At 34.8% G+C, this 27972-nt stretch overlaps 2 protein-coding genes and 1 long non-coding RNA gene across 3 annotated transcripts; 1 reads left to right on the top strand and 2 right to left on the bottom strand.

Moving 5' to 3' along the window:
- Positions 1–2991: 2991 nt before the first annotated feature.
- On the bottom strand, positions 2992–4484 carry LOC126727061 (mitogen-activated protein kinase kinase kinase 18-like). Its single transcript, XM_050432520.1, has one exon. The coding sequence runs from the start codon at positions 4321–4323 to the stop codon at positions 3007–3009; it is 1317 nt and encodes a 438-aa protein (XP_050288477.1). The 5' UTR covers positions 4324–4484; the 3' UTR covers positions 2992–3006.
- A 2520-nt stretch (positions 4485–7004) lies between these two features.
- On the top strand, positions 7005–9114 carry LOC126727060 (uncharacterized). Its single transcript, XR_007656135.1, has 2 exons — positions 7005–8010; positions 8134–9114. It is a non-coding gene; the product is annotated as an uncharacterized LOC126727060 (long non-coding RNA).
- LOC126727059 (aspartic proteinase-like) lies at positions 8323–14476 on the bottom strand. The gene is made up of 14 exons (XM_050432519.1): positions 14326–14476; positions 12668–13045; positions 12503–12563; positions 12196–12290; positions 12001–12113; positions 11733–11901; positions 11571–11610; positions 11343–11407; positions 10707–10820; positions 10445–10509; positions 9795–9951; positions 9590–9709; positions 8684–8772; positions 8323–8581 (listed from the first exon to the last, which is right to left on the bottom strand). Exons 2-14 carry the CDS (start codon positions 13037–13039, stop codon positions 8497–8499), a joined length of 1545 nt encoding a protein of 514 aa, XP_050288476.1. The 5' UTR covers positions 13040–13045; positions 14326–14476; the 3' UTR covers positions 8323–8496.
- Between the last annotated feature and the right edge of the window lie 13496 nt (positions 14477–27972).

Below are 27972 nucleotides of genomic sequence, written 5' to 3'. Positions count from 1 at the left end.
GAAATCCCTCCAAACTCTTCCACCTCTTTCCTTAAAAAACTTCCAAATAAGGTAATTGAATTACTCTCTCTCCCTCTACTCTACTCCCCCTCCGTTTTTAAACTTCCAAACAAGCCATTAGTTTCTAAAAAAAAAAAAAATGGTGATTGGCACGACAGGAAAGTGGAAACAAACAAAAACATTTGGAGTGTAGTTGAGTGATAACTTATAATAAAGCCGTCCGTCCATCCTGAACCACAACCTTTTATTGGAGGGTTATATAAGAAAGGATGTCCAAACAAATTTGGAGTGGGAAGCCATGCCTTTAAATTTTAGTTTTATTTTTATTTTTTACAGTGGCCTCTCATAAACAAGTTGAGAAAAAAAAAAAAAAAATTAGCTTATACTTGTGACGTAAGGTTGCAACACAAGTGAAATAAAAAATAATCATGGCAATAAAGTTAATGAACTCTGTCCCTATTTATTAGGGTTTTTTCTTTTTCTTTTTAGAAACTGAGTCACTTTGAAAAGCTATACATTTAATATATATATATATATATATATATATACATTTAAATGTATTTTCAAAAAGTGCACTTTCAAAATGGGATAATAAATTGGCACTAAAGAGTAAGAGGAGATAATTTTTTTTTTTTACAAGATATAAATTCTACTCTAGCCTAATCTAGATGTATATGTGTGTGAAACTTCCTCCTAGAGACTTGAACCATAATTCTTACCTTCCACACCCCACAAGCACTTATACTTGTAGAATGACCACCATACTTAGAGTGTGCGGTGGTAAGAGAAGGTAGATTGTTAAATGCACCTTAACTTGCATTTGTATGGTATATTCATTAAAAATAAAGTAAAAAATATGTACAAATATCAAGAAAAGTATATACAATTAGAATGAATTTGTTTATTCAAATCAATAAATTATTGAAAAATATAATTTTTCTTAAATGAGTATTATAAATGAAATATTTATTATTTCTTAACTTGTTTGGGTAGGATTAAAAAGAAAAAAAGAAAGCATTTGATGGTGGACTATGAGCAAATGCATTTGAGTCATTGAAAGATAGCCAAGGTGGGGGGAACCTAATGAATTGATTGAGCAAGTGCTAAAATGTTATCATTTACTTAAGGAAAAGGTTGGGCTTGTGCTTTTGCAAGAAACTTATTTTTAGTTGGAAGTTGTGGTTATGAATCATCAGTTAGGTATTGATCGATTTAGTGGCGGCTCTAAAAATTTTTTTAGGGTGATTACTAAAAATTTAAATTACCACAATATTTTTCTTGGTACCATTTTTTAAAGAAAAATGAAATTATAAATTATTTTTATTGAATAGGTTGAATGACCACAAGTTTTATCTTTTTGTTTTATAATAGGCTTTTTGTTGAGTAATTTTTTCGCTTGTTGTTGTTTGGTCTTGTCTTATTTTTGTTTGGTTTATGTTTGTTGTTATTTGAGTTAATATTTATTGTCGTTATTTAAGCTTTAAAAAAGAACAGAGATTAAGAATTATGTTTTGAGGTAAAATTAATTTTGGAGTAATGCTACGTCCATAACATTTTTACAATAAATCTTATGCAAAAAGCTATTATTGGTGGGTAAAAAAAATAATATTAGTATTTGGCCCAAATTAGAATCAGTAACAATATACTACATTAGATTTGTTGTAAAATTATTGTGAAAATGTTGTGAATGTAGTAACACTACTCTTATTGAATCCAAATTTTTGTAATTCTCAAGTCAGGGTATTCATAATTTTTATTAGAATGATCACAATAGATTAGTTTGGCATATAATATATTTTTTGAAAGTGTATATATACATTTTTTTGCAAGTCAGAGTGGTCTTGTGACCACCTTGACTTGCATGTAGAGCCGACACTAGATCGATTGACCTAAAGTGGCTACAAAGACATGTGACAATAGAATGCTTGCACTCTGCAAAGATAAAATGGGCCATTTCTTATGTTGGCAATGGCTGATTTCTGAAAAGGAGTTGCAAGTGGTGAGTGATTGGTGACGATTACCTGTATTTTTAATTACATAAACATATATTCAATAGTTATATAATTTATTCAAATGATTTAACAAGTCATGGGATTATTAAATTCATGGATAGTCAATCCGTCACATGATGAGGTTTCCTCTTTATAGCACGTTCATATCCAACTCACCTAGTTGTGTGATTTGTTTAATACTTAATAGAAGTGCATTCATGCGAACAAGAATATAAAATGATTATACAAGACAATAATATTTAACAATGGTTAAGCCAATTTTAAGTATACGTCCACGAGCAACACCAAACAAAATCTACTATCAATTATGTGGATTACAACAACACTCACTAATACCTTACAAACTTACATATTCACACACCCATTGAAATGTAAAATCACTTATTAAAAAAGAGCTTGGGCCCACATATGAAGAGGAGTGTGAGAATTATGGTTAAGTTGAGTGGTTAAAGTCACAATTTCTAACGACTCAAAACTTTTTGGATAATCAATAATTTATCGAACTCTTAGACAAAAGCCACCAAACACCCCTTACAAAAATGCTTATTTATAATTTCCTAATTCTACTCTTTAATTTAGAAAGAATACACAATTATTTGTTCAATAAGAAACTTTCATTCCATACTGGGAAAATTTTATTTTCTTCCAATGACAGGTAAAAGCCTTTCCAACCGAAATCAAGTGATTTGAGACAATTACTAATAAGCTGATACTACTTGCTTTTATACCCAACTAATATCTTTATCCAATCTCAAGAGAAGGTTTAAGGTTTGAGCTAGTTCTGCTGGCAGACAAGCCCAAACCTACCTAGTTTGTCCCCCCGACTAGGCCTGTCCTCTTTTACAACATCCCCGGGCCCATTCTTTTACCCATTAAAAATAAATTCACTATTATATTTATATGGCCTGGGTATAACTATAAAATAAAGTAGGTCTCAGCTCTAGCCTAGCGGCCCAGGTAAAAATATTGGCAAGAATGAACCTTAATCGTATGGTTATGAAAGCAAAAAATGAGCATTATTCTCAAATGAAATATTGTTTCCATTTAAATCAACTTTGGTACATTTAGAGGACTCTTTTGTACATTCAGAGGCCACCAATGAGCCTCTATTATTGCTACTATTGCTATTATCATTACCACCAATACTGCTACTAATATTACAAGCCTCTATCCCACTACTGCTCGTGGGTTCATTGTAAAATACAAAGTTGTTGTCCTGACTAACACTTGCTATGGATTCATTGGCATTTAACAAAGCAAAGTCCTGGCTGGAATTGACCAACTCTGGCTCTTTGTTACTATTGCTTCTAACTGTAATCCAATCTTCCTCACATGCCCAATTAGGCTTTTGCTGACACAATGCAGTACTTCCTTCACTCAACCGCTGGATTCTTTCCTTGAGAGAATTCAAGGAACTTTTATAGCTTGTACTTGGATTTGTCTCAAGCTCCTCCATGGATTCCCAATAGCCTTTATCCAATACACAAGTTGGAGTATCCGAATCAAAACCATTAACTTCTTTCAACTGAAATTTGGGCTCCTCAAGAAAAGAATGATTAAGAAGTTCACTAGCTGACCACCTTTCCATTGGGTCTCTTTTCAAGCACTTGCCCAAGAAATCTTTAGCTTGCTTTGACATGAAGTTAGGAACCTCTGGCACTTCACCCGAATAACCAATTCGGTAAAGGGCTGACACCGGGTCCGAAACACCGGGCCATGGGGCCCGCCCGGTAGCCATCTCGATCATGGTACATCCTAGAGCCCACACATCAGCAGGGGACCCCTGTTGCTCTCCACGCGCCACCTCAGGTGCCATGAACACCGGAGTGCCGGCAATTGCCAAATCAGCACTCGACACGTCATCAAGCTCCCTAGCACAGCCCAAATCAGCAATCTTCACCCCATCATTAGTGACCAAAATGTTGTGACATTTAATGTCACAATGCACTATGCTATTAGAGTGAAGGTATTCGAGCCCCAACACAATCTTGCGCGTGTAGGCTTGGATTGTGGCCTCGTCTAGACCACCACCTTGGCTGTGAATTGCATCAATAAGGGTGCCACGGGGAGCATATTCCATGAAAATATTGTATAGAAGCTTACCATTTTCAGATGAAACATTGCATCCCTTGTATGCTACAATTTGTGGACTACTTATTGTAGAAAGAATTCTTTGCTCCCTCTTGAGGAATTCTGATTGTGAGAGATTGGTGGACTTGACCGCGAAAATCTCTCCAGACCCATGAACCTTAGCCACTGAGACCGTGGCGGATGAGCCACGGCCAATGATTTGGCCTCTGGTCCAGTCCATTGAAGAGCTGAGCTAACAAGGAAGGAGGGTGAGAGAACTGAGTTATTAGAAGGCAAAATTTTGCAGTTTGGTGTGTCTGTTTTGTTAGGTGGGAGCTCAATTAATACATGTATATATAAATAAAAGCATAGTCATAGTCTTCAATATTGGTATTGTATGGTTGGCTTAATCCTAGAAGTAATGCTTTTTGTACTTCTCTTTTTGAAAGTTTTGGTTATTTTCATCGTAACCAATGGGCAGCCGCAATCTTCTTCTTTTTTCTTTTTTTTTTCTTCATTGTGAGAGAGGCACGTGGCAAGAAGAGAAGTGATGACAACTTAACTTTGGCCGGCGGTTACATAACTTAACTATGAATTAACTATATATATTTGTCCACATGGCATCATGTGAAAACGTGAGCAACGGGTGCTAGGTGTGGAGAGTGGTGTTGTTGATGAGCATAGGATACAATGGATTATGGGATATTCCAATGGGTTTGGTTTGTGATTTAAGAACAGAAAAAGATCACCAATTTAGATTTTTTAAGTGCTTGACTTTGTTGAAGTAAGTCCTCTTAGCAATAATCAACAATAAAAAGACAAAGTTGTACAAGCTAAGTTGGGACTGTACCAAACCATCCTTGGTTTTACTAGGGGTATTGTTTTGCCCAACGAAATTTTGGTGGGCAGGTAGACTGTTATTGGTGCAGATACAATGACTCCTAACTCCCAAGTCCCAATGCCCACATTGATTCTCAGAACAAAGATTAAGAATTGCAACGTCCATACCAAAAATCTCTGGACCACATGCATTGATTGGAGTAACTTGTTTGACATTTAAAACCTAAAGCACTATGCAAGCAAGACTAGTACCATTTTGTATTTGAGCAGTGTCAAGATTCAAAGGCTATGCACCAAATGTAGTGGACTTATGTAGTAATTTACTAATAATATCTAAGTTTGCACACTAAGATCAATGCAATTAAAATTTTGATGATATAGGATAATAATAAAGGGCAATAATGTTAATGAATGAATATTGGAGTGAAAATAAAGTTACCCTTTTCAAGAATTAAGAGAGCTTGCATAGTTTCAAGCTTTGCTTGGATTGTGGGTGAAGTTTGCAAGAGGAATCAAAGTAAAGGCAAAAGGGCAAGATAGGATACAGTAGGCTTTTTTGTACGTATAAACCAACCAAAAAGCAAAAGGGTTAGAGAGGATCAGGATAGGGCTGGCTATGTGGAACCAACTCCACAAAGCTAAAAAACTCTTTCGGAACTGACAGTTGGACTTTAGCTGAAAATGGGAAAGCCTAAACCGCCCAACCAAACTCACATTCTCTTTGAAAATGGGATCGCCTAAACAGTCCAAAGTCCAATCCATTACAAGTGTCAATTTACTCTTTGATTTCTTAGTCCCAAATCCCAATCATTTTACAGAGAAAAAAAAAATAATATATATATATATATATATATATTTCACATTCTTTTTCAATTGTTGAGGCGAAATTGATCTTCTTATCACAATTTACTACATCAATATTTATCAAAAATATTGTTAAAATTTTGTGCATTGTTCTTAACAATACCACGCTATCAGCTTCTCAGCCAACAAAAACAATAAAAATAAAAGTATATGAATAATTTAAGGAATTCTTTTTAGCTAAGTTTGGGCGGCTTTAAAGCTTAGCAACAAAGTATATGCTTATGCTCTTATCAAAAAAAAAAAAAAAGGTATATGCTTATGACAGAGTGTAAAATGTGTCCCTCTCAAGCAAACCTTTACCCAATCATTGAATCACTTTCTTCACTTTCGGCAAAGCTCAGGGGACCCTCACGTTTTTTTTTTCTTCCCATACAAGCATTGAAATGTTTCTCAGCACCATTGTAATAAATGAATCTTTCTTTAAAAAAAATCATGAATTAGATTCTCAAAACTTTTTGTAGATTTTTAAGCACGCTCAATAGTTTGAAATCATTGTGTGTGTGTGTGTGTGTGGAGAACACATGGGAATGTAAACTCATCTTCCCATCTCAATTTCTCAAGGAACATTTGGCCGGTAGGTGACCATATTGACATGACATAGGACTGTATTCAGCTAAAATTAGTCATTTTACTGTTGAAAGCGTGAACCAGCAAACACATCAAAACATGCTTTTCTTTGGCTTATAAATAAAGAAGCATAGTACTAAAATATTTTGGGTCATTTTCTACGCATGTTTAAGGACAAAATCCTACGAGAAATCTATGAAACAAAAGCGTTTTTTCAACGGGGATTAGACATTTCCCCTTGTATATATCTCAAATAAGGTTTTCTTTATTAGTTGATAACTTGATATTGTAAGTAATTAATTAGAAAATGGGATAGAAAGTCAAGTTTAATCCTTAATGAAAGACATGTTCACACCACAATGAAAGCAGACCAAAGGTGGTAGTCAACTTCAAGATCAGATTGAAAACCAATGTGTCCTTTGGAGAATGGAAGGGGCAATGTGACTTCTCACTTTTTTGAGCACCACACAAGCGATACAAAAAGAAGGATGACCCACACAAGAAAATTCTCATACATACACACATGGCACAACCACATGCGCATGCCAATGTATTGAATTGGAGAGGAAGTGCTTGGGTTAAATACTGCAATTATTTATGTCCCTGAAATGCAGGCGTGGTATATTATTTCTAAGTCTAAATTTTTTATTGGGGTATTGAAAGTCTAACTAGTAGTTAACCCATTACCCATGTACCGAATCAAATTATAATATTGCTAACCTTACAAAGTCACAATTAAATAAGGCACCCAAGCTATATATATTGCCCAAAGATCAACTAATCAAATCAAATTCTAAAAAATTGATGTGATAATTCAACACTGCCAGTACATAAAAACAGGCCAAAACCTTCCTGATTTTAATGCTCAAAAATTTCAAAAGGGGCTTATCAGACCTAATAACTCTCTATTTCCCTTTTTGTGGTAGTTGTTCTCCATAGAGATAGTTTGTGCTTGAAGGTGGTTTTTACTTTTTAGGCTGAGAGATTTCTGATGAGAAATGTGTTTTGAGGGATGAGAATCATATGAATATCTTATATATAACGCCCGGCCTAAATCTGAGTCAAATTACATGTGATTATTTTTCCTTTGTATTCAAGAAGCTATGGATAGTGATGGATCTTAACATTGGCAAAAGGCCATGAGGGAGGAGTTACAATCCTTGAATAAGAATCAAGGTTGGGTCCTTGTTGAGTTGCCAAAGGATCGCCCGAGGGCAACATGCTGCAAGAGCGTCAATGAGTGGTAAGCGCAAGTGCAAAAGACGTGCCCGAAACACTATTTCCAACTGCCATCGCTGTAACAGTAAACCATAAGGGGAGTTGGCCACAAGTCAGTGTCAATGGTGGGCCAAAAAAATAAGAGGAAGAAAAAACAACTATGATTTCAAGCCTAAACAGATCGATGGGAAGGTAATGGAGCAAGACAACAAGGCTCAAGGGCTGGATGGAGGTGGCAGAGTGGCAAAAAAAAAGAGAGGGGGAGGCAGTCAGTATGATATCTATTGGTGAATCTTCTGGCTAAATACATTCCAGTCATATTGGATTTTTGAACCAAAAAATACCCTTCCAACCACTTCCACCAACATTATTGCTGATTGACAGTCTTTACAAACCAGCATTGCTGGTCGATGGCACGGTTTGATCAGATTATTGAACGGTACAATTACATTAACTGTAACTACAGGTTTTAACTTCGCTACCTTTGTGCTACACAAAGTTGCACGGTTTTTTTTAGAAATTAAACACGTTATTATATTTCCACCAGATTTTTTAACTGCAGGACAAATACGGGAGAATCAAGCCTGGAAAAGAAGTACGAGGAAAAAGTGCAGCAGCAGCTTGAAGCCATGATGTTTGAACTTACCTACCTCATGCTCCTTGAACAAATCAAATGGATGTAAAGTTTCAACAATTCAATGACGCGTTTGCATTGCAAAAAGGACCCACATGAAACTTGACGATTGTGAGGTTGGTAAATAAGTAAGGTCACATTGCACACATGATAAACTTTTCAGATGGATAAAAGAGATCCATTTTAAATATTTACAAGCAGCATAACTCTACTCCATTTAACTTCAAGTTTAAATAAGGTTTTCACACAGACAGCAAACAGATAAAGATATCACAGCCCAGGGTAGTTTGTTTATGCTGCCTCTGCAAATCCAACTCTCAGTTTACCAGCATCAAAGATAGTGTGGTAGCGACCCATGAAGACATCCCCCAATATCCTGCATTGCAAAAGAACCATTAGTGAGAATCATCTACACCAGAAGCATCACATGTACAGATGCTGAATGATAAATGGAAAGTTGACTTGAATGGAACTCTACCAGAGAGGTCCACGAGGAGGAGGAATGTCCATAGCCATAAAGCCACTGATGCACTGAGCCGTAGGACCCTCACCCACCTTCAGTATGTACTGGTGACACCATCCAGAAAAGTTTGATATCAGTACAATGATATTCTAGTTATATATTGATGAAGTTTGCCAAGATAATATCATCATATATATATATATATATATGACAGTAGCTCGACAAAAGCCATGGAGAATTTTCATTCTAAACAATGGCTGGTATCAGTTCAAAGTTATTGAATGTTTCAGCTTGTTTGGCTCTTTAGTTTTATTATGCAGTTAACTAGATACAGATGATCAGAAGATGAGTAAGATGCAAACAAAGAAACAATTAAAAAAAAAAAATTGTCTTTGAAGCTTCAATGACACCTCCTACCCTTAAAAGAAACTTTTCCTTTCAGAACATATAGTCAGTGAGTTAATTGTTTTCTCTAAGTAATACATGAACAAGTTCTAATCTAATTATAAGCTTAAAAACTCATACCAGGATGGTTTTATCAATACCATTCTGACAACTTATCATTTAAAAAAATAAATAAGAATAAAAACAAAAAATCTAGACCATTTTGACAAAGCATTGGGCAATTTTATGTTAGATGGTGTTATTGAAAACACTGCTACTCAAGGAGCCATTTAAGGTAACCTTTATTTTTTATTTTGGATGATACGATTAAACCCATAGAAAACAAGAGTCAGAAGGCAAAGCAAACTTTACTAGGTCCTGCATATGTAATTTCCAGGTCAAGGGTGCACACTAAAGAAGAAAAATTAAGTACAACAACGATCACTGCTGGCAAGTAAAAAATACCATAATACTATTACTAAAATTTCTCTCAAAAAGGGGAAAACAATTTCATGATTGATTCAGATGACATGTTACCTCCTGTGGGCTGAGGTCAAAAACTTTTCCACCAATTGTGAAGGAAACAGTAGGCATGTTAGAAATATTTTCACAATCCACAGAAGATTCTCCCATTGGGCTTGGCACCCTATCACAAAGCTGTGGAAGTACCAGACGGTCAAGTCAGCGTGAGCAGCAATCTCCTAAAGATATATACAACAATGCAGTACAAGATATATTTCACCTCATTGACATAGGTCAGCACATAATCTAGTGTCCGATTCTGCTTTAGCTGGCTTTGCATCCACACAACTGCCATTTCACAAGGAGGGCACATAGCATCACGAATTCCACCAGATGCTTTGCCACTGTTCTCTTCCACGACACTCTCAATGCCAATACTGTACAAAAACATTCACAGACCAATAAGTTCCCCATCTAAAAATTAAATCAGGGAGATTTTTTAAAGAAGCAATTACAAACGTTGCACAATTTTTTTTTTTTTTTAAATTAAGGGGGGGAAAAAAAAAACAAACCCAGAAATAATTAAAAGTTTTCAAAAACAACTGACGAAAACCAAATTTAAAAACAAAATAATATATTTTGAGCTTGACAGCAACATGGGTACAATTTAAGGGCTCACAATGCAGTCTGGAAGCAGATAATGAAAAGGAAATAACAACTGGAAACGTTATAAGGGGCACCCCAAGAGAATATATATATTCATTGGTATGTGACAAATGCACCCAGTGAGTTTTCAACCCACAACTTTTCCCTCCCACCCATTATTGTGGGAGGGTGAAGTTCCATTTTAGCCAAACGGCCTAAACTCACTGGCATATTGTAAGAGAAAGATATAAAGGCAGAGGACTATTAAAAATATTTGAGTATGACCTAACTCCGCGGGCACCATCAAACGTACACAATCCAATCTGGGAGCAGATCTTCTTCGGGTTTGCCTGTTATGCACAATGAAAGCTAGAACTTAGTTCAATAATGGAATCAACTGGAACATTCTGCAAGGGACATAAGTGAATTGACATGCTGAGACAAAACCTTTTCCACTCGTTACGAAAAGGATAAAATAAAATAATAAGCCGTATTACCTGATAAGAAAAAACAAAAAAATAGAAATTAATAAAAGCCAAGTATTTACCTCAGCTACAAGCAAGTCAATAATTGTTTGTCCATACTGCTCAACAACTGCCTTGCATTCCTGGCTAGCAACTCCATTGGCTCCAATTGCTTGATTTATCATTGTAATCACAGCCTTACCAAAAAAGAAAAAAGAACCGTATATTTCAGGGATAAGCACATGTAAACTATTAAGAAAGCAATCACATATATTTTTCATTTAGAAACATAAATTCTACATCTTAGATTTTCTCACTTTCAAGGCAATGCGCCAAGATGACCAGCCTACAAGCTTTTAGGACACCCAAATGAATAACAGTAATAAACGTAGAATTCAGCCATCAAATTCAAGATATGAAAATGAGAATTGGAAGAATGTGACCAGAAAATCACAGAAGCATATCATAATAAGGATGATATATCTATCAAACAAAGCTCACTTAAAAATGTATTAGTTGTTTCTCATTTTCTGCTTCTACATTGTGTCATCTTGCTCACACAATAACTCTATTGAATAATGTTTCAAGTTTAACCTCAACGGAAACTAAAGCTGAAAATGACATCAGAAGTGGCAAAATAAACTAGCACAACATATGAAGCAAGAGATTGATATACAATAATCAAAATAGCTCCAAAGAACTTGAGCTATTATACATACCGTTGGACCTGCCATTAGGGAAGTTCCAGAATCTGCAATAGCTGCACAACTGCCAGTACAATAGCCTACATAGCAGCCAGATGGAATATTGAGTCCCACAAAATAACAGGAGCCAGATCATAAAAAAATTTATGTCTTCCTTCAACTCCCCCCTTGCCTCCCAAAAAAAAAAAAAAAACATCTCTTTTTCATTTGAGGAATTGTACTAGGCATCAAGAGAGAACATACCAGTTGGTTTACCACCGATAAGAACATCACCCATGTCAAACTATCAAAAAGAAATATATTTTGAAAAAATGAGAAGATAATTGAAAATATAAAAGTATATTGAATATCTAATATCTATTAACCATGGTTAAATATGAAGTTTTTAGACAACCTAGTACCTACCTGCCAATAGCCTTTCCTTGTCACAGGAACAAAAGTGTGTTCACCCTTGAAGTGATTTGGATCTACCCCACCAAAGACAAGTTCACCCCCTGCTTCTTCCTCTGTTTTACGGTTGAGCCAGAATGAAAATACCGGCTCTTTAATAAGACCTTGTTCAACCATGTTGTACCTGTACAACAGTCGACAAGCAAGCACCTCATTAAAAATTTCATATTAAGAAACTTATTTCAGTGAAAGACCAATTAAAACCAAAGATATACACACATACCACAAAGGAGTAGCATTTCCAACTGAAATTTCCTGAAATCCAAGTCCTAATAGGCCATCAAACTTTGCCACCAAAAATGTGACACCAGGCTCTCTAGTTGCCTCAATGAATTCCTGAAGGGATCAGCTGTAATTAGTGCAGTCTAATCAAACTACTAAGATTTGAAACAATGTAGAGGAAAAATGTTCAAGGTACCTGACTCTTTACAACTAGGTCCCCAACTCTGACATCATCATAGCTAAAGAAACCGGAAATAGCTCCAGTACCATACTGGATAGCAGCAGATGTCCCTTCATGATGGATGACAACAGAGCTACATCAGACAACATAGATAATACACACATATATATTGCGCATTCAAAAGGCAATTCTCCAAGACAGCCCCTTGTAATCACGTATCATGAAGTGGGCACCATAATTAAAAGTAAAGGACCATGCAGCATGATGTTGATTATTATAAATGAAATGAACATTATTCTAAGGTTGGGACAAAAGGACTAACCATTCTTCTTGTAAGTTTTCGACTCACTTGACTTGTACTTAGAATGAAAATAACACGCAAGCTGCACCACAAATGCAAAACATGAATCTACTGCCTTCAATCAAGATTTTAATAAAGCCAAGAATGCTAATTACATTCATTATAAACATAGAAGTCCAAGCTCACCGATAAAAAGCACTTATCTGATGGCACCCACAGATTAGAGCTGCCAGTGTCAAAAATTACAGTGAAAATTTGAGGGGGAGTTCCAATGCCAATCTCACCAAAATACTGAGCATCCAAGTAGTTCTTCAACGGAACAATATCCGTCTTATCAGAGTCCCCAAGACTATTACGGAGATGATACTTCCTAAGAGAAGCTCTTACAGCCTGTGCCTCCTTGGACTCAAGCCGCGCAGCAAGACGGTTGTTTTGGTCGAATCTTATCTTCTTCAGTCCAATCCTAACCAACCTATTGTTGGAAGCAGAGGTGACCAGCGAAAACAAAAGGGTTGAAAGGAACAGAGATAACACTACTGCTTTCAAATTGCTTCCCATGTTCACCTATTTCATCCACATTGCAATTTTCAGGTTCAGGAAAAGCATTAACAAGCGAAACAAATAATATTCAAAACATATATACATGGGTTGGGTTCAAGTTACATTGGGAGAAACTTTTGTCAATGTTACACCACTCAATAACTATCTATTGGATGTGTTTTTTTGACAAATCTACCGTTGGATTACATTCTCTCCTTATACCCTACATGCTTGCAATATATCAACATGTTTGGAGATCAATATCTATCTCATCTATATGCAAAATATTGACATTATGCATCAATGGTAAACAACACTTGATTGTCACAAATTTTGGCACGCATGCTAAAAACATAACGAACATGTAATCTAACAGTGAAACTTTAATAATATTAATTTAATAAAAAGTTATAAAGTGGTGAGTTAAGTTGAATTTAACAATAAAGCTGAGTTTTTTTAGCTTAGTTAAAGTTCAGTTTACATGTTTTATCTTCATATACTAACAGTGTAGCTTAGTTACAGATCAGTTTTTGATATTTAGAACAGAAAAACAGAACACAACAAATTCTAGACTACATTTCTATCATTTCAGCAACTTTCTAAGCAAGCAAACAGGGAAGTGCGGAAAATTCAAGCACAAGTTCCGTTTAACTGCTTCAAAAATAGTAGGAAATTTAAATTTAATCAAAATTTTCTATCCTTCACTATACTTATTCAGTACAGAACCTGAAAATTTTTTATTCTTTCTTCTTTTTTAATCGGAAACATATTCTAGAAACTAAGTAATTCGTAGATAAAAATCGCTTATAAGTAAAAAGTTAAAATTTTCAAATTTTATTAAACTTCAGCTTCCTTCGTTTTTTTCTCACGAAACAAACAGAGCTTAACTAGGAAAAAATAAAATAAAATAACCACATTTACCAAGATAAAAAGCGCTTAAGTAAAAAAGTTAAAATTTTAAACTTTTATTAAACTTCATTCTCCTTCGTTTTCCCACGAAACAAACAGAGCTTAATCAGGAAAAAAAAAAAAAAAAAACAACTTATACAAAACGCTCAAAGCACTAACATGAAATGTCATGAATACAAATATACAATGATCAAGCACAATCTCCAACAAACTTGCATCAAAAGGCATTAAAAATATTATAATAATGACCGATCACCAAGCCAATATATTCTCTCACATGCAAAAAACAATAAATCCTTAGCAGAGCAAACCAAACAGAATGATAAAAAAAATAATAATTAATAATTAATAGTTTATAATAATAATTTATTGCAATAAATATTTGATTCACTCACCTATTTGTTTAGCAAAAGGAAAAGTAGAGGAAAAAGAGTTGAAGAGAAGAGAGGAAGAAACAGAGAATTTAAAATGGACGAAAGTACAAGAGAGAGAAAGAGAGAGACTGTGTGACAGTGTGAGAGCCTCAGTGGAGCCCAGCTAATACTGTATCTTTCTTTCTTTCGTTCAAAGGGGAAAATGGTGGGGCCCAGCAAATAATATAGCGTGAAAGTTTCGTGTTTTTTGAAGCCGTTTGATCTTTTTCTGCGGAGATGGCGTGGTAAGCGTTGGACACACACAATGGACTCGTGTTTTTTTTTCTTTTTTTTTGATAATTTTCCTTTTCTTTTTCTTTTTTTTTGTTGGGAAAAGAAGAATTTACGGTATAGAATATAAGTTGAAATTAAAAAAAATTTTGCTGAAAGTTTACTAAAAGAATTTAAAAATATGAAAAAATGTTTGAAAAAAATGAAGCTTTAAAACGTTGTACATAAAAAAATAAAAATTTGTGAAACACATTCTTTATTTGCAAGATTTGATATTCATTTTAGAGTAATGTTAAGAACAAATAAAAATATATAATTTTATATCACAACCCGCTCATGTTATGAGTTGTGAGTGGTGAAAGCATAATTTCACATAATCCATCACTATACATCTACCGATCACAACTCGTCTTGTGTGCTAGCATTATCCTCCTTTTTGCTTCTTTTTTTTTTTTGTTTTTTGGGCCGTCCGATTTATGGGAAAGGGGCGGTGATGGGAGATGCGATGGGGAAACTGGGGAAGTGATTGCTTACGTGGCAGTGGTGCATACAATTTGTTCACTTCAACACGCTACACATCGTTTTTTAGCCTCGTGGGAAGTTTGTGGTTTTGTGAGTAAATACAAAAGGAAGGCAATTGCAGGAATAGCTTTTTGCTCTTCATTTCATTCTGTACTAACTTCATTAATGATTGTAGGACTAGGACAGATCTTTTGAATGCTTGCTTGGGTTTATAATAAGCCTCTAAAGGAGTATTTCCTAGATAAACATTTTCGAATATAAACAATTTCTTTTTAGGCATATTCAACTATATATTTAGAATAATTGTTCATTAATAGTACTAGCCACCAATAACCAAAAACTTGTCATGATCTACATAATTAATTGTTAGTCCTTCTCCAATAAGGCTTTAGCGGTCTCCATTTATTTATTTATTTATTTTCAAAAATAAAACCAAGAGTATCAGTATTCGAAGTTGTAAAACTTCTAATATGCTATATTTTAGCATCAAATCATAAAAGGAAAGCATTATCCAAGAGGCTAATTGTAACAAATTTTACAACTGAGTAACAATAGTGTCCTAAATTTAGAACCTATTATAGCAAGTTTGCAAAAATAAAATAATATTTTTTATTCCTACTCCTTCTAAAATATCTCATTCTTTCTCTCTCTTTGGACTCTCATTTCCTCTCTCTATGTTATTTTATTATATAAATATATTATTTTAATGTGTTGTATAGGAAAGTAAAAACTAGGATATTGGGTGTATTATAAAGTAGAATGATATATTAGATGAAGTAACTTTTTAGATGGTAAAATAGAAATTCTCAAAAAAAAAAAGATGGTAAAATAGAACATTTTTTGTAATCCCAAATGCTAATGCTCTTATAAAATTATAATCTATGCATATTAATAAAAAAAAATTCTTTCTATCTTTTTTCTCAACAAAAAAATAACAAAGTTTAGCTACAAAATTGATTGTAACCTTAGACTACAACCTTACTTAATATCTTCTTATTGGAGGTGAATTTTGACAAATCCACCTTGAATTACATCTTCTTTTTATATCCATCATGCTTGCAAAATTTCTAAAAAATTAAAAATCAATAGTTATGTCATCAATAAATTGTTTAAATTGTAAGTTTTTATAGTTTAAAATTATGAATAAAATATAAGCTTATAAATCATATAGTAAATAGTAATATCTTATTAACACAAAAGTTGACATGTGTACTAAGAATGTAAAAAATATTCAATTTAATAATTAAAATTTTAAAATATATAATAGTATTTATTTTATTAAATAACAACTAATTTTATAGCTAAACTCTACCAACTAAAAATAAATAAATATATCTATTTTTGGTGTTGAGTGTCCACTATTATGGTTGGTCAAAATTAACCTCTTTTTTTTTAAGTAAAAATCGTTGTAAAAATCATCTCATTGTACGGTTTTTTTTTTTTTTTTTTTTGATGTGATCTCATTGTACGGTTTTAAATACATGTGGGAGGTGAGGTAAAAGATCACAACTCACAAGTTAAATTTTTCAAAAGAATACTGTGAATGATTCAGCCTAGGCAGTCCCATAGCTAGTGCTATTACTTAAAAGGACAAGAAACCAATCATTGCACTGTAGGTTTGGATTTGCACTCAAAAAATTTGGTAGGTTTGGCTGAACAAGATGAAGATGTTTCCGAAAAGCAAGCTCAATAGCTTTTGGATGATCGTAATAATCTAATTTAAGGTAACCCAACTGAAAGATACACTCCTTGAGTGCAAGATAGAGAATGCTTCGAAGGAAACTTTGGAAACTAAAACCACCAACTACATAGATGATCACATGAATATGCCTATCTCCAACAAGGCCGGCCCAACCTAATTTGGGGCCTAAAGCGAAAGATTTATGTGGAGCATTTTATATGTATATATTAATTAAATAAAATTATTTAATGTTAATCAAATTGAGGTTAATTTGATGTATTAAATACATAATTTAATGAATAATACTAACTAAAAATAAAGTTAATTTCATATAGAGAATTGAATATCATAGTTGAAACATAAATTTAAAATATATATATATATTATTTTTTAAAAAGAAAATTAATTTATCTTGGATATATGACAAATACATAGTTTTTTTTTTTAGAATCAATGTAGTGCCTTTTATTCAATGAATACCATCAAAGTTTGCAAAAACGCAAGAATGAAATTGTGGTGGAGCATCCTCCAACCACACACTATAATTTAAAATATTTAAAGCAAAACGAGCTAAAACATGAGCAACCATATTACCCTCTCTCTTAACATGAGAGTAGTGTAATTTACTAAAACATCTAGCCATAACAACACCAAGCCCTGATCTTTGCTCCCTACTGAATAGTGCACCATCAAAATTGACCTTTACCATATCCAAGATAGGAGCCCTCCAAAGAACTTGGATTGGTGTGGACTATGGTAGAAAAGGTTGCTGCACCGCCTGGAATTCCATTAGGAGTTCTTTAGCCATGTTTGCGAGCTGATTTGGACTGCAACAAGGTTGGTTGGTTCCGACTCGATACCGATGTGTCCATATTTTCCGAATAGTGACCGAGAACATAGTGATTTTCACCTTCAAAAGCGACCATGGAGGTGGTTTCCGTATGGCACGGTATGGAGGCAGATTGGACTGATCTGGCTCATTACCCTTCATTGCTGTTGCTGAGATTTCTTCCTTGTCTGGAATATTGACCATATTAAGCACTTGTCGTTGGGATTGCTGGGAATTAGAGTTAATAGGATCAAAAATAGGTGAGCTGTCATGCGCGATTAATGCTTCCTCAATATTACTTATTTTTGCTACCAATGTATCACGCTTTACTTCCATAACCGAAATAAAAGGTGCATTAAACGAGCTGGACTCATTAATGAATTGCTAGGATTTTGGACTTTCCATAGTAGTTGTAAAGTTTGAAACCTCTCCCAGCTTTGAAGTCAGCATTAATAAGGAATCAATCCCACAAAACTCGGTTTCCATAACTGTTGTAACGTCCGCTTGCACCGTCGCAACAGTTTCTTGAACGAATTCATTGCCGCCTCCCTCCGTTGAAGCTACATCGCTAGATTCACTAATGTCAAAAACACCCTCTGAAAACAGAGATTTGCTTTCACTTTCTGTCCATAGGCCAGCTGTATTGGGTAATAACTCACTCTGTGATCCTTGCAAGGAATCTGGCCTTACCTGTACCTCCTTGATATCCCTTGATTGCGCTTTTATTGGACCCTCCTTCAGCGGCGACTCCCCTGAGCCTTGTTCCGTTTGGGCAACTCCGGTACCCTGCACATCTAGATTTAGATGAACATCAAAAAAATCTGGTTTGTTTGACTGCGCTGATGGCCTTACTTTCGACTTGTAAATGCCAGAGATCGAGATAACTAATTTGCATGAAGTCGAAACTCTACCCCGAATATATAGAAAAGTATTTCTCCAACCCCATAACAAAAAAACCCCACAAGCTCCACGAATACTCTTAATATCCCTAGAGAGACAAAAGGACAACCCCAAAACAAAATACTCCTCCTAGTAAAAGGGACAAACAACTTCTACTACTGAAGACAAGGAGGGAAATCCCCCTTTTCTTAACAACAGAGAGACAAGGAGGAATATCCCCTCCATTGACAGAACACAGGGCTCCAAACCCATCAATCTAACTTAATGGATAAGCCATTGGCACTCTCATTATGCATAATATTCTATCTTTAACCCAGAAATTATGTACCTATGATTTTTATAAAAATTATGATGATACATAGTTAATTACATTTATAATCTAATGTATAATCTATGATATTAATTGATGTGCGGCTTTGTAGTAGATTAGTTTACAAATATGAAAGTTTCAAACTATTAAGGGGGATTGATCATCATTGATGATCTAACACATTTGTAAATTTTTTTTAAAGCCTTGTTAGAAATAAAAAAGAAAAATGTTAAAGGTACTACAAAATGTTCACAATATAATATGACAATAATAGTGGTTGATGAATTTCAATAATGTAATTGATGAATATTTAAAATACTTTTTATAATTGGTAACATGTCAATTTATAATCTATAGTAAAATTTGTGATATCCCTAACATCACTAATAATTAAAAGTGCATAACCATTTGCAAAAATTCAGATCTTTTATAAAATTTTGGGCCTTTTACAATAGGATGGGGGCCTTTTTTGTAAAGGGTAAATATTTTTTATGGTGGGGGCCTTAGGCCTAGGCCTAAGTTGCTTAGGCCTTGGGCCGGCCTTGATGGGTTTACTTTTGAGGCAAAAGCTCAGGAGAATGAATACACCAATAGAGAGATGGGCAATTTTTCTGAAGGGCAAGGTGATACCTATTGGAGATAGAACAATAAAAGGGATCCAAAGGGACCCAACGGACATAATGGGCTGGTACGAGGAGGAGGCTTTAGTAGCTTGGAAGAACATCTTCCCCCTGACAGAGGTGAGTGCTCGACTGGGTTATCTACCCATGGAGGACATGGCTTGGATAAAAACTCCAAACCCGTATTGGCATTTTCTCATGGACAGACCAACGTTTCCTCCTCTAACCAACATGGTCTCGATGCAACAAGGGAGTCCCTTTTGGAAGCACCTTTGCGAAGAATTCATGAGTGCTTTGGAGACGATTCTTCTAGAGCTAACAATTTGTTCGAGAAAAATCCTCCAAGAGAAACCAGTGGAGATGGTAGTCATGGGCAACCTATTCCTTGTGAAACTTCTACAGTTCTCAATGCCTATGATAGCATGCACTCTGAACATACTCAGCAATCAATCTCAATTTAGGATTCTGAGGCACGCGGTGAATCTGTTTCCTGGACTCATCAAGGAAAAGATTGCACTGAGGCAAGCATGGACATTGAGGGAGACAGGGGAGGAACCATCCCTGGTATGGTTTGATGCTAATTGTACCCCCAATCCGATTATGAATATATTAATATGGAATTGTAGAGGGGCGATGAAGCCCACTTTCAAGAAAACTGTTTTGGACCTGGTGGAATGGCATAAGCCAGCAATTTTTGTGATCACGGAAACTAGGATTGATAGTAATAGAGCTGATGATATCATTAGGAGGTTGCCATTTGATGGGGCATAGTCCACAGAGACTATTGGGCATGCAAGGGGCATTTGGCTCCTTTGGCACTCTGATATTGTATCCATGGATGTGCTTTCTGCTACAGAGCAAGAAATTCATGCGTTAGTCCAGGTTAGTTCACAATCTCAGTCTTGGCTTTTAAGTGCAATTTATGGTAGTCCTCGTTTTAGAAAAAGATGCATACTGTGGGAAAATTTAAAAATGTTATCTGTTAGACATAATCTTTCTTGGGCTTTTATGGGGGATTTTGATGATGTCACGTGTGAGGAAGAGAAGTTCGGGGGGAATGGTATATGTAGAAGTAGGGTTATGAAGTATATTGGATTTATGGATTTTTGCAACCTAATTGATCTGGGTTTTTCAGGAATTAAATATACCTGGACTAATAAAAGAGATGTTTATGATTTAATTCAGCAAAGGTTGGATAGAGTTTGGGCCAACTCGGGTTGGAAGGCAACATTTCCTGAAGCAATGGTGAAACACTTAGCTCGAATTAATTCTAATCATTGTCCACTGCTTCTTTCTTTGGATTCTTCTCCTTTCAGAATTGGTGTTAGACCTTTCCGATTTCAACCCATTTGGCTTAGCCATGAAGAGTTCCCTAGTGTTGTTAGGGAGGCATGAGAAGGTAACCAACATAATGTGTGCAATGCCATTTATGATTTTACCAATAAAGCAAACGATTGGAACAGAGATGTTTTTGGAAACATTTTTTGGAAGAAGAAGAATATTATTGCGAGAATGCTGGGTGCTGAGAAAGCCTTAGCCAGAAATCCCTCCCAAAGATTGATTCATCTTCATAATTTCCTTTCGGAGGAACTTGAGAAAATTCTAGCGTTGGAGGAAGAACTTTGGTGCATGAAAGCAAGAATGAATTGGCTTATACAAGGGGAACGAAATACCACTTTTTTCCATATATCAACTCTTAACCGTCAAAGTCAGAACAAAATTGTTTGTATTCAAAATGCTGATGGTTTGTGGGAAGAGGATGTGGACAGGGTTAAGGAAATCTTTTTGGAAGGGTTTGCTAAATTTTATAGCTCTGAGCAAGTCTTAAGTCCTAGAATTCCCATTAATATTTTTGTGTGGGGAAATCGGTTGTCTAAATCTGAAGCTGTCAACCTTACCCTTGTTCCCATGGATGTTAAAATCCTCTTTGCTTTAAATTCCATGAAAGCCTTTAAAGCCCTAGGCCCGGACGAGCTACACATTGGGTTCTTTCAGAGATTTTGGATGGTGGTTGGCGAGTTAGTGAAGCATGAAGTCAAGCAAATTTTTAGATTGAAAAGAATACCCCCCCCCCCCCAATTGAATAAAACTTTTATTGCACTCATCCCGAAGCAATTAGGTCCTAAAACAATTAATCATTTCAGGCCCATTAGTTTATGTAACACCATTTACAAGATTGTTTCAAAGATTTTGGTGCTAAGGATGAAACACCTGATGCCAACCCTTGTCTCTCCTACGTAAACAGCTTTTGTTTCTGGAAGAAGAGGAACAGATAATGTCATTGTGGTTCAAGAACTTGTGTATACTTTAAAAAAGAAGAGAGAGAAAACTGGCTTTATGGTGATAAAACTAGATCTTGAAAAAGCGTATGATAAATTGGAATGGAGCTTTGTGAGAAGCATGTTGTTCAGTTTTGGGTTTCATAAAGACACGGTAGAACTGGTTATGAGTTGCATTTCCTCCACTTTAGCCTTTTTGTTGTTTAATGGGAGCCAGCTTGAATCGTTTAACCCCTTTAGGGGGTTGAGACAAGGAGACCCCATATCCCCTTATATCTTCATACTTTGTATGGAATTCCTAAGCTCTCTCATAAATAAGAAATGTGAAGAGGGTAAGTGGGTAAAAGTGAAGGCTTCATGTAGTGGTCCCGGATTTTCTCATTCTTTTTTTGCCGATGATTTACTTCTTTATGCCAAAGCTGACTGGGGCAATTGTGAGGCAATAGTTGAGGTGTTGGAGGAATTTTGTGAGCTTACGGGGCAAAAGATTAACAGGGTTAAGTCTAAAGTGTTTTTCTCCCCAAATACTCCTGAAGAAACAAAGGAAGAATTAGTGCAACTTCTGGGGATTAATGAAACTTCTAATCTAGGTAAGTATCTCGGCTTCCCTATTTTGCATAAAGGGAGACGCCGAAATGACTTCCAATTTATGGTGGAAAGAGTTCAAGTGAAATTGGCAGGATGGAAAACCAAATGTCTCTCTCCTACAAGCTGGCTTGTGCTTATTAAGGCAGCGGTGACTACCATTCCAGAATATACTATGCAATGCTATAGAATACTAGTTAGAATCTGTGATGAAGTTGACAAGCTTGTGAGGAATTTTTTATAGGGGTCAACGGTGGAAAGGAAGAAGATGCATATGGTTGGATGGAGTCAAGTTACGATGCCTCAAGATCTTGGGGGATTGGGTATTTTCCAAATGAAAGCAAGGAATGCTGCACTATTGGCAAAACTATGCTGGAGGATTGCTTCAAGCCAAAATTACCCTTGGGCACAAATGCTAATAAGTAAATATTTGACTGCCACTAGACTTAGTGAAGAAGGTAGAAAGCTCCCCGCTTCAAAAATTTGGGCTACTTGCAAAAAAGGAGGAGTTATATTCAATAAAGGTTTGAAATGGGTAATAGCAAATGGAGAAGAGGTGGGTTTATGAGATGATTTTTGGCTCCCTTCAAGTCCTTTAAGGAAGCAGATTGAGGGACCCTTTGCTGAAGGGGAAAATAATATGTCAATTAAGATGTTTTTATCTAACCCCAATGGAATATCCTTCAATTTTCTAGAAACCATTATGAATGACATACAAGGTATTCCGTTAGCTTCATGTACTAATTTGAAAGACAGGCTTATTTCGGCATATTTTAAGGATGGTTCTTTCCCCTTAAAGTTTGCATATCTCCTTGCAAAAGGTTTAAATCCTTTGAACCTTGCTTCTCATCCTTATAGGTGGGTCTGGGATGCTTACACTACTCCAATGATTATTATTATTATTTTTTATTTATTTTATTTATTTATTTTTTTGTGTGGCTAGTATCTCAGAATAGTATTCCTACACGTGTAGTGCTTGGTTCAAGGGGTTTCAACCTATGTTTGACTTGTGAAGTGTGTGGAAACTTTGATGAATCTATTATCCATGCCTTGCGTGATTGTCCTAGGGCTAAAAGAGTGTGGACCGAGTTGGGCATCTCAAGTACAAGTCAAGAGTTCTATAATCTTCCCCTACCGGAATGGCTGAAGAGCAACTACAGCTTGGCCCAATTTTATTCTCGGCCTCATATTCCTTGGAAAATGCTATTCCCTCAGGCTCTTTGGCTTATATGGCTCCAACGACATAAGGTGATATTCTGTAATAGAAGCTTTGACCAAAGGTTGCTGGCTACTGCATTAAAAAAGGTGTTGAATTCTTTCCCATTGTTCTTGAAAACCCCAAAAAACCGAGAAAAGTGTTGGCTCAGGTGTCCTGGACTAAACCCCAAGAGAGATGGGTGAAGTTGAACTCGGATGGATCGGTGGTGGGAAACTTGAAGAAGGCTGGTGAAGGAGCTGTGCTCAGGTGCAGTAATGGGGATTGGGTTGCGGGTTGCTTAAGGAAACTGGGAACACGTCTTGTATTTTGGCTGAGTTGTGGGCGCTCAGAGATGGGCTTTTCTTGGCAAAACAGCTTAATTTAGAGAATATTTGTGTGGATATGGATGCTGAATTCCTTGTTTATTTGCTTTCTAATACTACTGTGGTCAACCTTAGTCTTGACCCTTTATTATCTGACTACAAGAACCTGATAAAGACGTTCCTTAATTGTACTGTGGCATATGTTTTTCGGGAGGCGAATAGGTGTGCTGATAGATTAGCTAGGTTGGGGGCTGATCTTCATTTAGACTACCTTATTTTGTATAACCCACCACCTGTGGTGGAAGACCTCCTGGCTAGTGATAAAGCTGGCCATTTTTGTAACAGACTTGTGGTGCCTTAGTTCTATAATACTTGCATGGTTAACCAAAAAAAAAAAAAAAAAAAACTAGTGTGTTAGACAAGTTCATAAGTCATGACTTCCAAATGACCACATTATGTCCATTTTTTATGTGCAGTTTTGGATGAAGAGGAAAAAGAGAGAAGAACAGAGTTCATCAAAAATTGTTCTCTATCCAAACTGGCCAGTATTTTGCTTTTGGATTTTCTTGTATGATATTTTGATGTGGATCTACTACTAATACTAATTTTAATATATACCAATCTTCATTGTCCATATCACTAATTGTTAAAAAGAAAAAAAGAAAAAAAAAAGCAATTAAGTTTGTTTTGTTTGTTTCAACATAAATATTTTCTTATAGAAATCATTTTTGCCTAAAAACATTTTTAGAGAAAACTACTTGATTTCCTACCGTTTAGTTGTATTCTTGAAATTCTCTATAAAATAAATTTTGTCCTAATATTTTTTTATGGATAGAAAAATAAAGATTTTATTTCAACACTTTAAATTATTAATAATACAAAATTTAATAAAATCAATATAAAAAATAAGAACAATCAAAATAAAGATATTGAAAATTAATCTAATAAACACAATTTAAATAATAGTGCAAAAAAAAATAATAATAATAAAAGGTACTGGGAAATCTTTTCTGACGCCTAAACTTCTTATTAAATATAAAAAAGAGTGAGTTTTGGCCTTTGTTTATTACTAAGAATTGTTGGAAAAATAGAAAGGAAAAAAATACACTTTTTCACCCTAACTTTATTTTGATTAATTGTCATTCTAATCCACTAAGTTTAAAAGTTTTATTTTAGCACATTAACTTTGCTTATGTGATTACTTTACTCCTTCATTCTATTGCCATTAAAATATTTCTATTAATTTCCTTATAAAATGATGTTGTTTCACATTTTTAACATATGAATGAATATCTAATAAATTAAAATAAAATTAGTTGATTGTTACTGAAGATTCATTGGAGTTGAAATCTTAAGATAAGGTCTAAGAAAATAAATTTGATAAAAGTATAGAGGTATATCTTAAAAAAAAAATTAAAATTAAAATTAAAAAGTTGTACATATTCATATACAATATTCCGAAATTTTCTATGATACACAATATATCTGTCCGTAACTGGGAAAAAAGTTACAGAAAAACATGTGTTAGCGGACTTCTTGAGAAATGTTGGGCTTTTACATTTCAACTAGTTGGGCCTTAGAAATTAAAACGTACATTATAAAATATATTTTTTTCTTTAGAAATAACAAAGAGTACTGGGTCTTTAGAAGCACGGGCTATAAAACTATCCAAAGAACTAAAAATAAAATCAAAGCACCTTTCAAGCCCAACACAATACTATTTCGGCGAAATTAGGGCCTAAAGATGCTGACTATAAAACTAAAGTGGACCTTTTATTTTTTATATTTTGAGAATCAAGCTAAAGTGGACTTTTTTTTATTAAAGAAGAAACTAAAATGGACCTTGATTAAAAAAAAAAGGTTTGCACCTCATCTTTTTATATCTTTGTATGATCCAGCCAATAAGAGAGTTCATTAAATTCATAACTAAAATACAAACACAAGGGATTAGCCATCCTTTAAAATCAATTAGTTAATATAATTATTTTTTTATAAATATTGTTTGGTTTTCAATGCCTAATAGTTGCTCCTAGTCAAAGGGGGAATTGAATGATAATTTTATTAATGCAAAAGTTAGAACATATCTAATAGATAATGTAAAACATTTTTTCTTCCAAATTTTGGAAACCCAAGCCCAAAAATAGAGCTCCAACAAATTAGTTCTTAATGACCCAGACCCAGTGACAATGTAGTTCTAGTCTAGGTTTTGTTGGTAGCAATATGTGGAGATCAGTTTGGTCTTTGGTAGTCCCAACAATAAATAGTTTGAGTAAGAAGGGTGTTTAGGTTGAACCTTTGAGCCCAGGCAGAGCAAACCATTTTAGGTTGAGTAAGAGGGTTGTTCAGGTTGCTTTTGTGGTCTTGTCCAATGGCAAAAGATCAAAAATGTTTGGTCAGCTTAGTCTATTTAGATTACAGAAGACAAGTTGTCATCAATGTGATTTTCGAGACTTGTGTGACCAATTGCTTCACACTCTAGATAAAATTGTTCTTATGCGGGTTTTTGGAGGCTGTTATTCGTGATTATCAAGGAAAGGTGATTGGGGCATGTAGTTTTGAAGATGCTATGTGTTCTTACATTTGGTTTGCTTAGCAATTGTGTTCTCTTAGTCGCTCCTAGACAGTGATAAGTGGTAATGGTTAATGGGTTTTGGGTCTATTGGTTTGATGAATGCTGGTGGGTTGTGGGTGGAACAAAAGATTATTTTTTTTTTTTTTTGAGTTGTGAGTTGAGCAAAGTATATTTGTGAGTCTATTATGTATGGGTTGTAGGTGGTGAAAAAGAAGAAAGGGAAGTAATTGATAAGAAGAAATCTGATGAGAATGGATAAAAAAGTGAGACATTTGAGGGTAGAAATTAATAAAGGAAAAATAAAAGAATAAAAAGATTGTTTATATAAAATATAAAAAAGATAAATAATTAAATAGTTTGTTGGAGATATATTTGAAAAAGTAATTAGGTGAAAATGGAAACATGGCTTTTTCTCAAAATTTAGGTGAGAATCTTGAGATTGTGTTAAAGATGCTCTCTTAATTAGTAAAAAAGTTATAGTACTCTTTTTACATAAACTTGAGATTAACAGTTGTAAAGTTTTATCGAATATCATATCATTTAAATCAATTGTTGTTTAAGAACATGAGGAAGACATCATCATTTTATTTTGTTTTCTTTTTTTAACAGTTTCAAAGTACATAGTAAAAAAGCCTACCCATTATGCGAAAGGGCAAATCCAATCTGTCAATATAAATGTCTCTTACATATATAATTATTTGTTATTCAGAACATTGTATTATGCTTTCACTTCTACCTAACTTATTTAACTCATGCATAACTTTTTAAAGATTTCAACAAAACACCAAAAAGCACAAGGGTGCTTCAAAGCAAATCAGAAGCAATTACGTAGAAGTTTCTATGTGCACAATGGATCAACAATTTTCTCCATGGAAGAGAAAATGCAAGGAAATTTTGAAATTGAGATTAGTCTTGCTATTCACATGCATGCACGTGTGATCATAAAAAAAAAATAGAAAAAAAGGGTGTTATTCTCTCCCATCTCATTTGTCTTCAGTCTTTAATTATAGTCTTTTTTTCATTTCCCAGTACCCACGCCCCTTGGTGGAGCTGGAAGAGTAAAAGATCCTTGTACGGTGGATGATGTACGGTGCGACTCACAAAGTTCCAAGTTTCTTTGTTTTTCTCTCTGTCTCTCTCTCTCTCTCTAAATTTTAATAGTATTACCACATGATTGGAATTGGATGGCATAACCCATAACGTGATGTCAATCAAGGTGGACGGAAAGTCAATAACGTATCCCAGTTGTCCAATTGAAAAAAGTGTACCAAAATAATCCACGAAACTACGAGTACCACCCACCATTTCTTTATTGGGTCTTTGGAAAAAAAAATTAGTATTGGCATTTTTATAGTTGTATGAAGTTGACCTCTATCATTCATTTTCATAATTCATGTCTTACACACGTAATTGCCTGGAAAGTCTCTACTTGGTCTACGATTTCAGGCCCTGATTAATTGTACAGAGTTTACGTGTCAAACTGTGGGCTGATTTTCTTGACTAGAATATTAACGAATATACCTTCAAAACTCTTTTTTATGTAAAGCCAAAAACAACGATGATTCTTTTCTTCTTGTAA

Source organism: Quercus robur, chromosome 5, assembly GCF_932294415.1.
Source record: "Quercus robur chromosome 5, dhQueRobu3.1, whole genome shotgun sequence".
In the NCBI taxonomy this organism is placed as follows: Eukaryota; Viridiplantae; Streptophyta; class Magnoliopsida; order Fagales; family Fagaceae; genus Quercus; species Quercus robur.
The sequence above is the reverse complement of the archived record's forward strand: the minus strand, read 5'-3'. Positions and strand labels throughout refer to the sequence as shown.

Coding starts and splice junctions, on each gene's coding strand:
- LOC126727059 (XM_050432519.1), bottom strand. CDS start 13,039: ATGGGAAGCAATTTGAAAGCAGTAGTGTTATCTCTGTTCCTTTCAACC. Junction 9,952..10,444: donor GATGGTGCCCGCGGAGTTAG/GTCATACTCAAA, acceptor GTTTTTGTACAG/TATTGGCATTGAGAGTGTCG. Junction 9,710..9,794: donor TGCTGACCTATGTCAATGAG/GTGAAATATATC, acceptor GTACTTCCACAG/CTTTGTGATAGGGTGCCAAG.
- LOC126727061 (XM_050432520.1), bottom strand. CDS start 4,323: ATGGACTGGACCAGAGGCCAAATCATTGGCCGTGGCTCATCCGCCACG.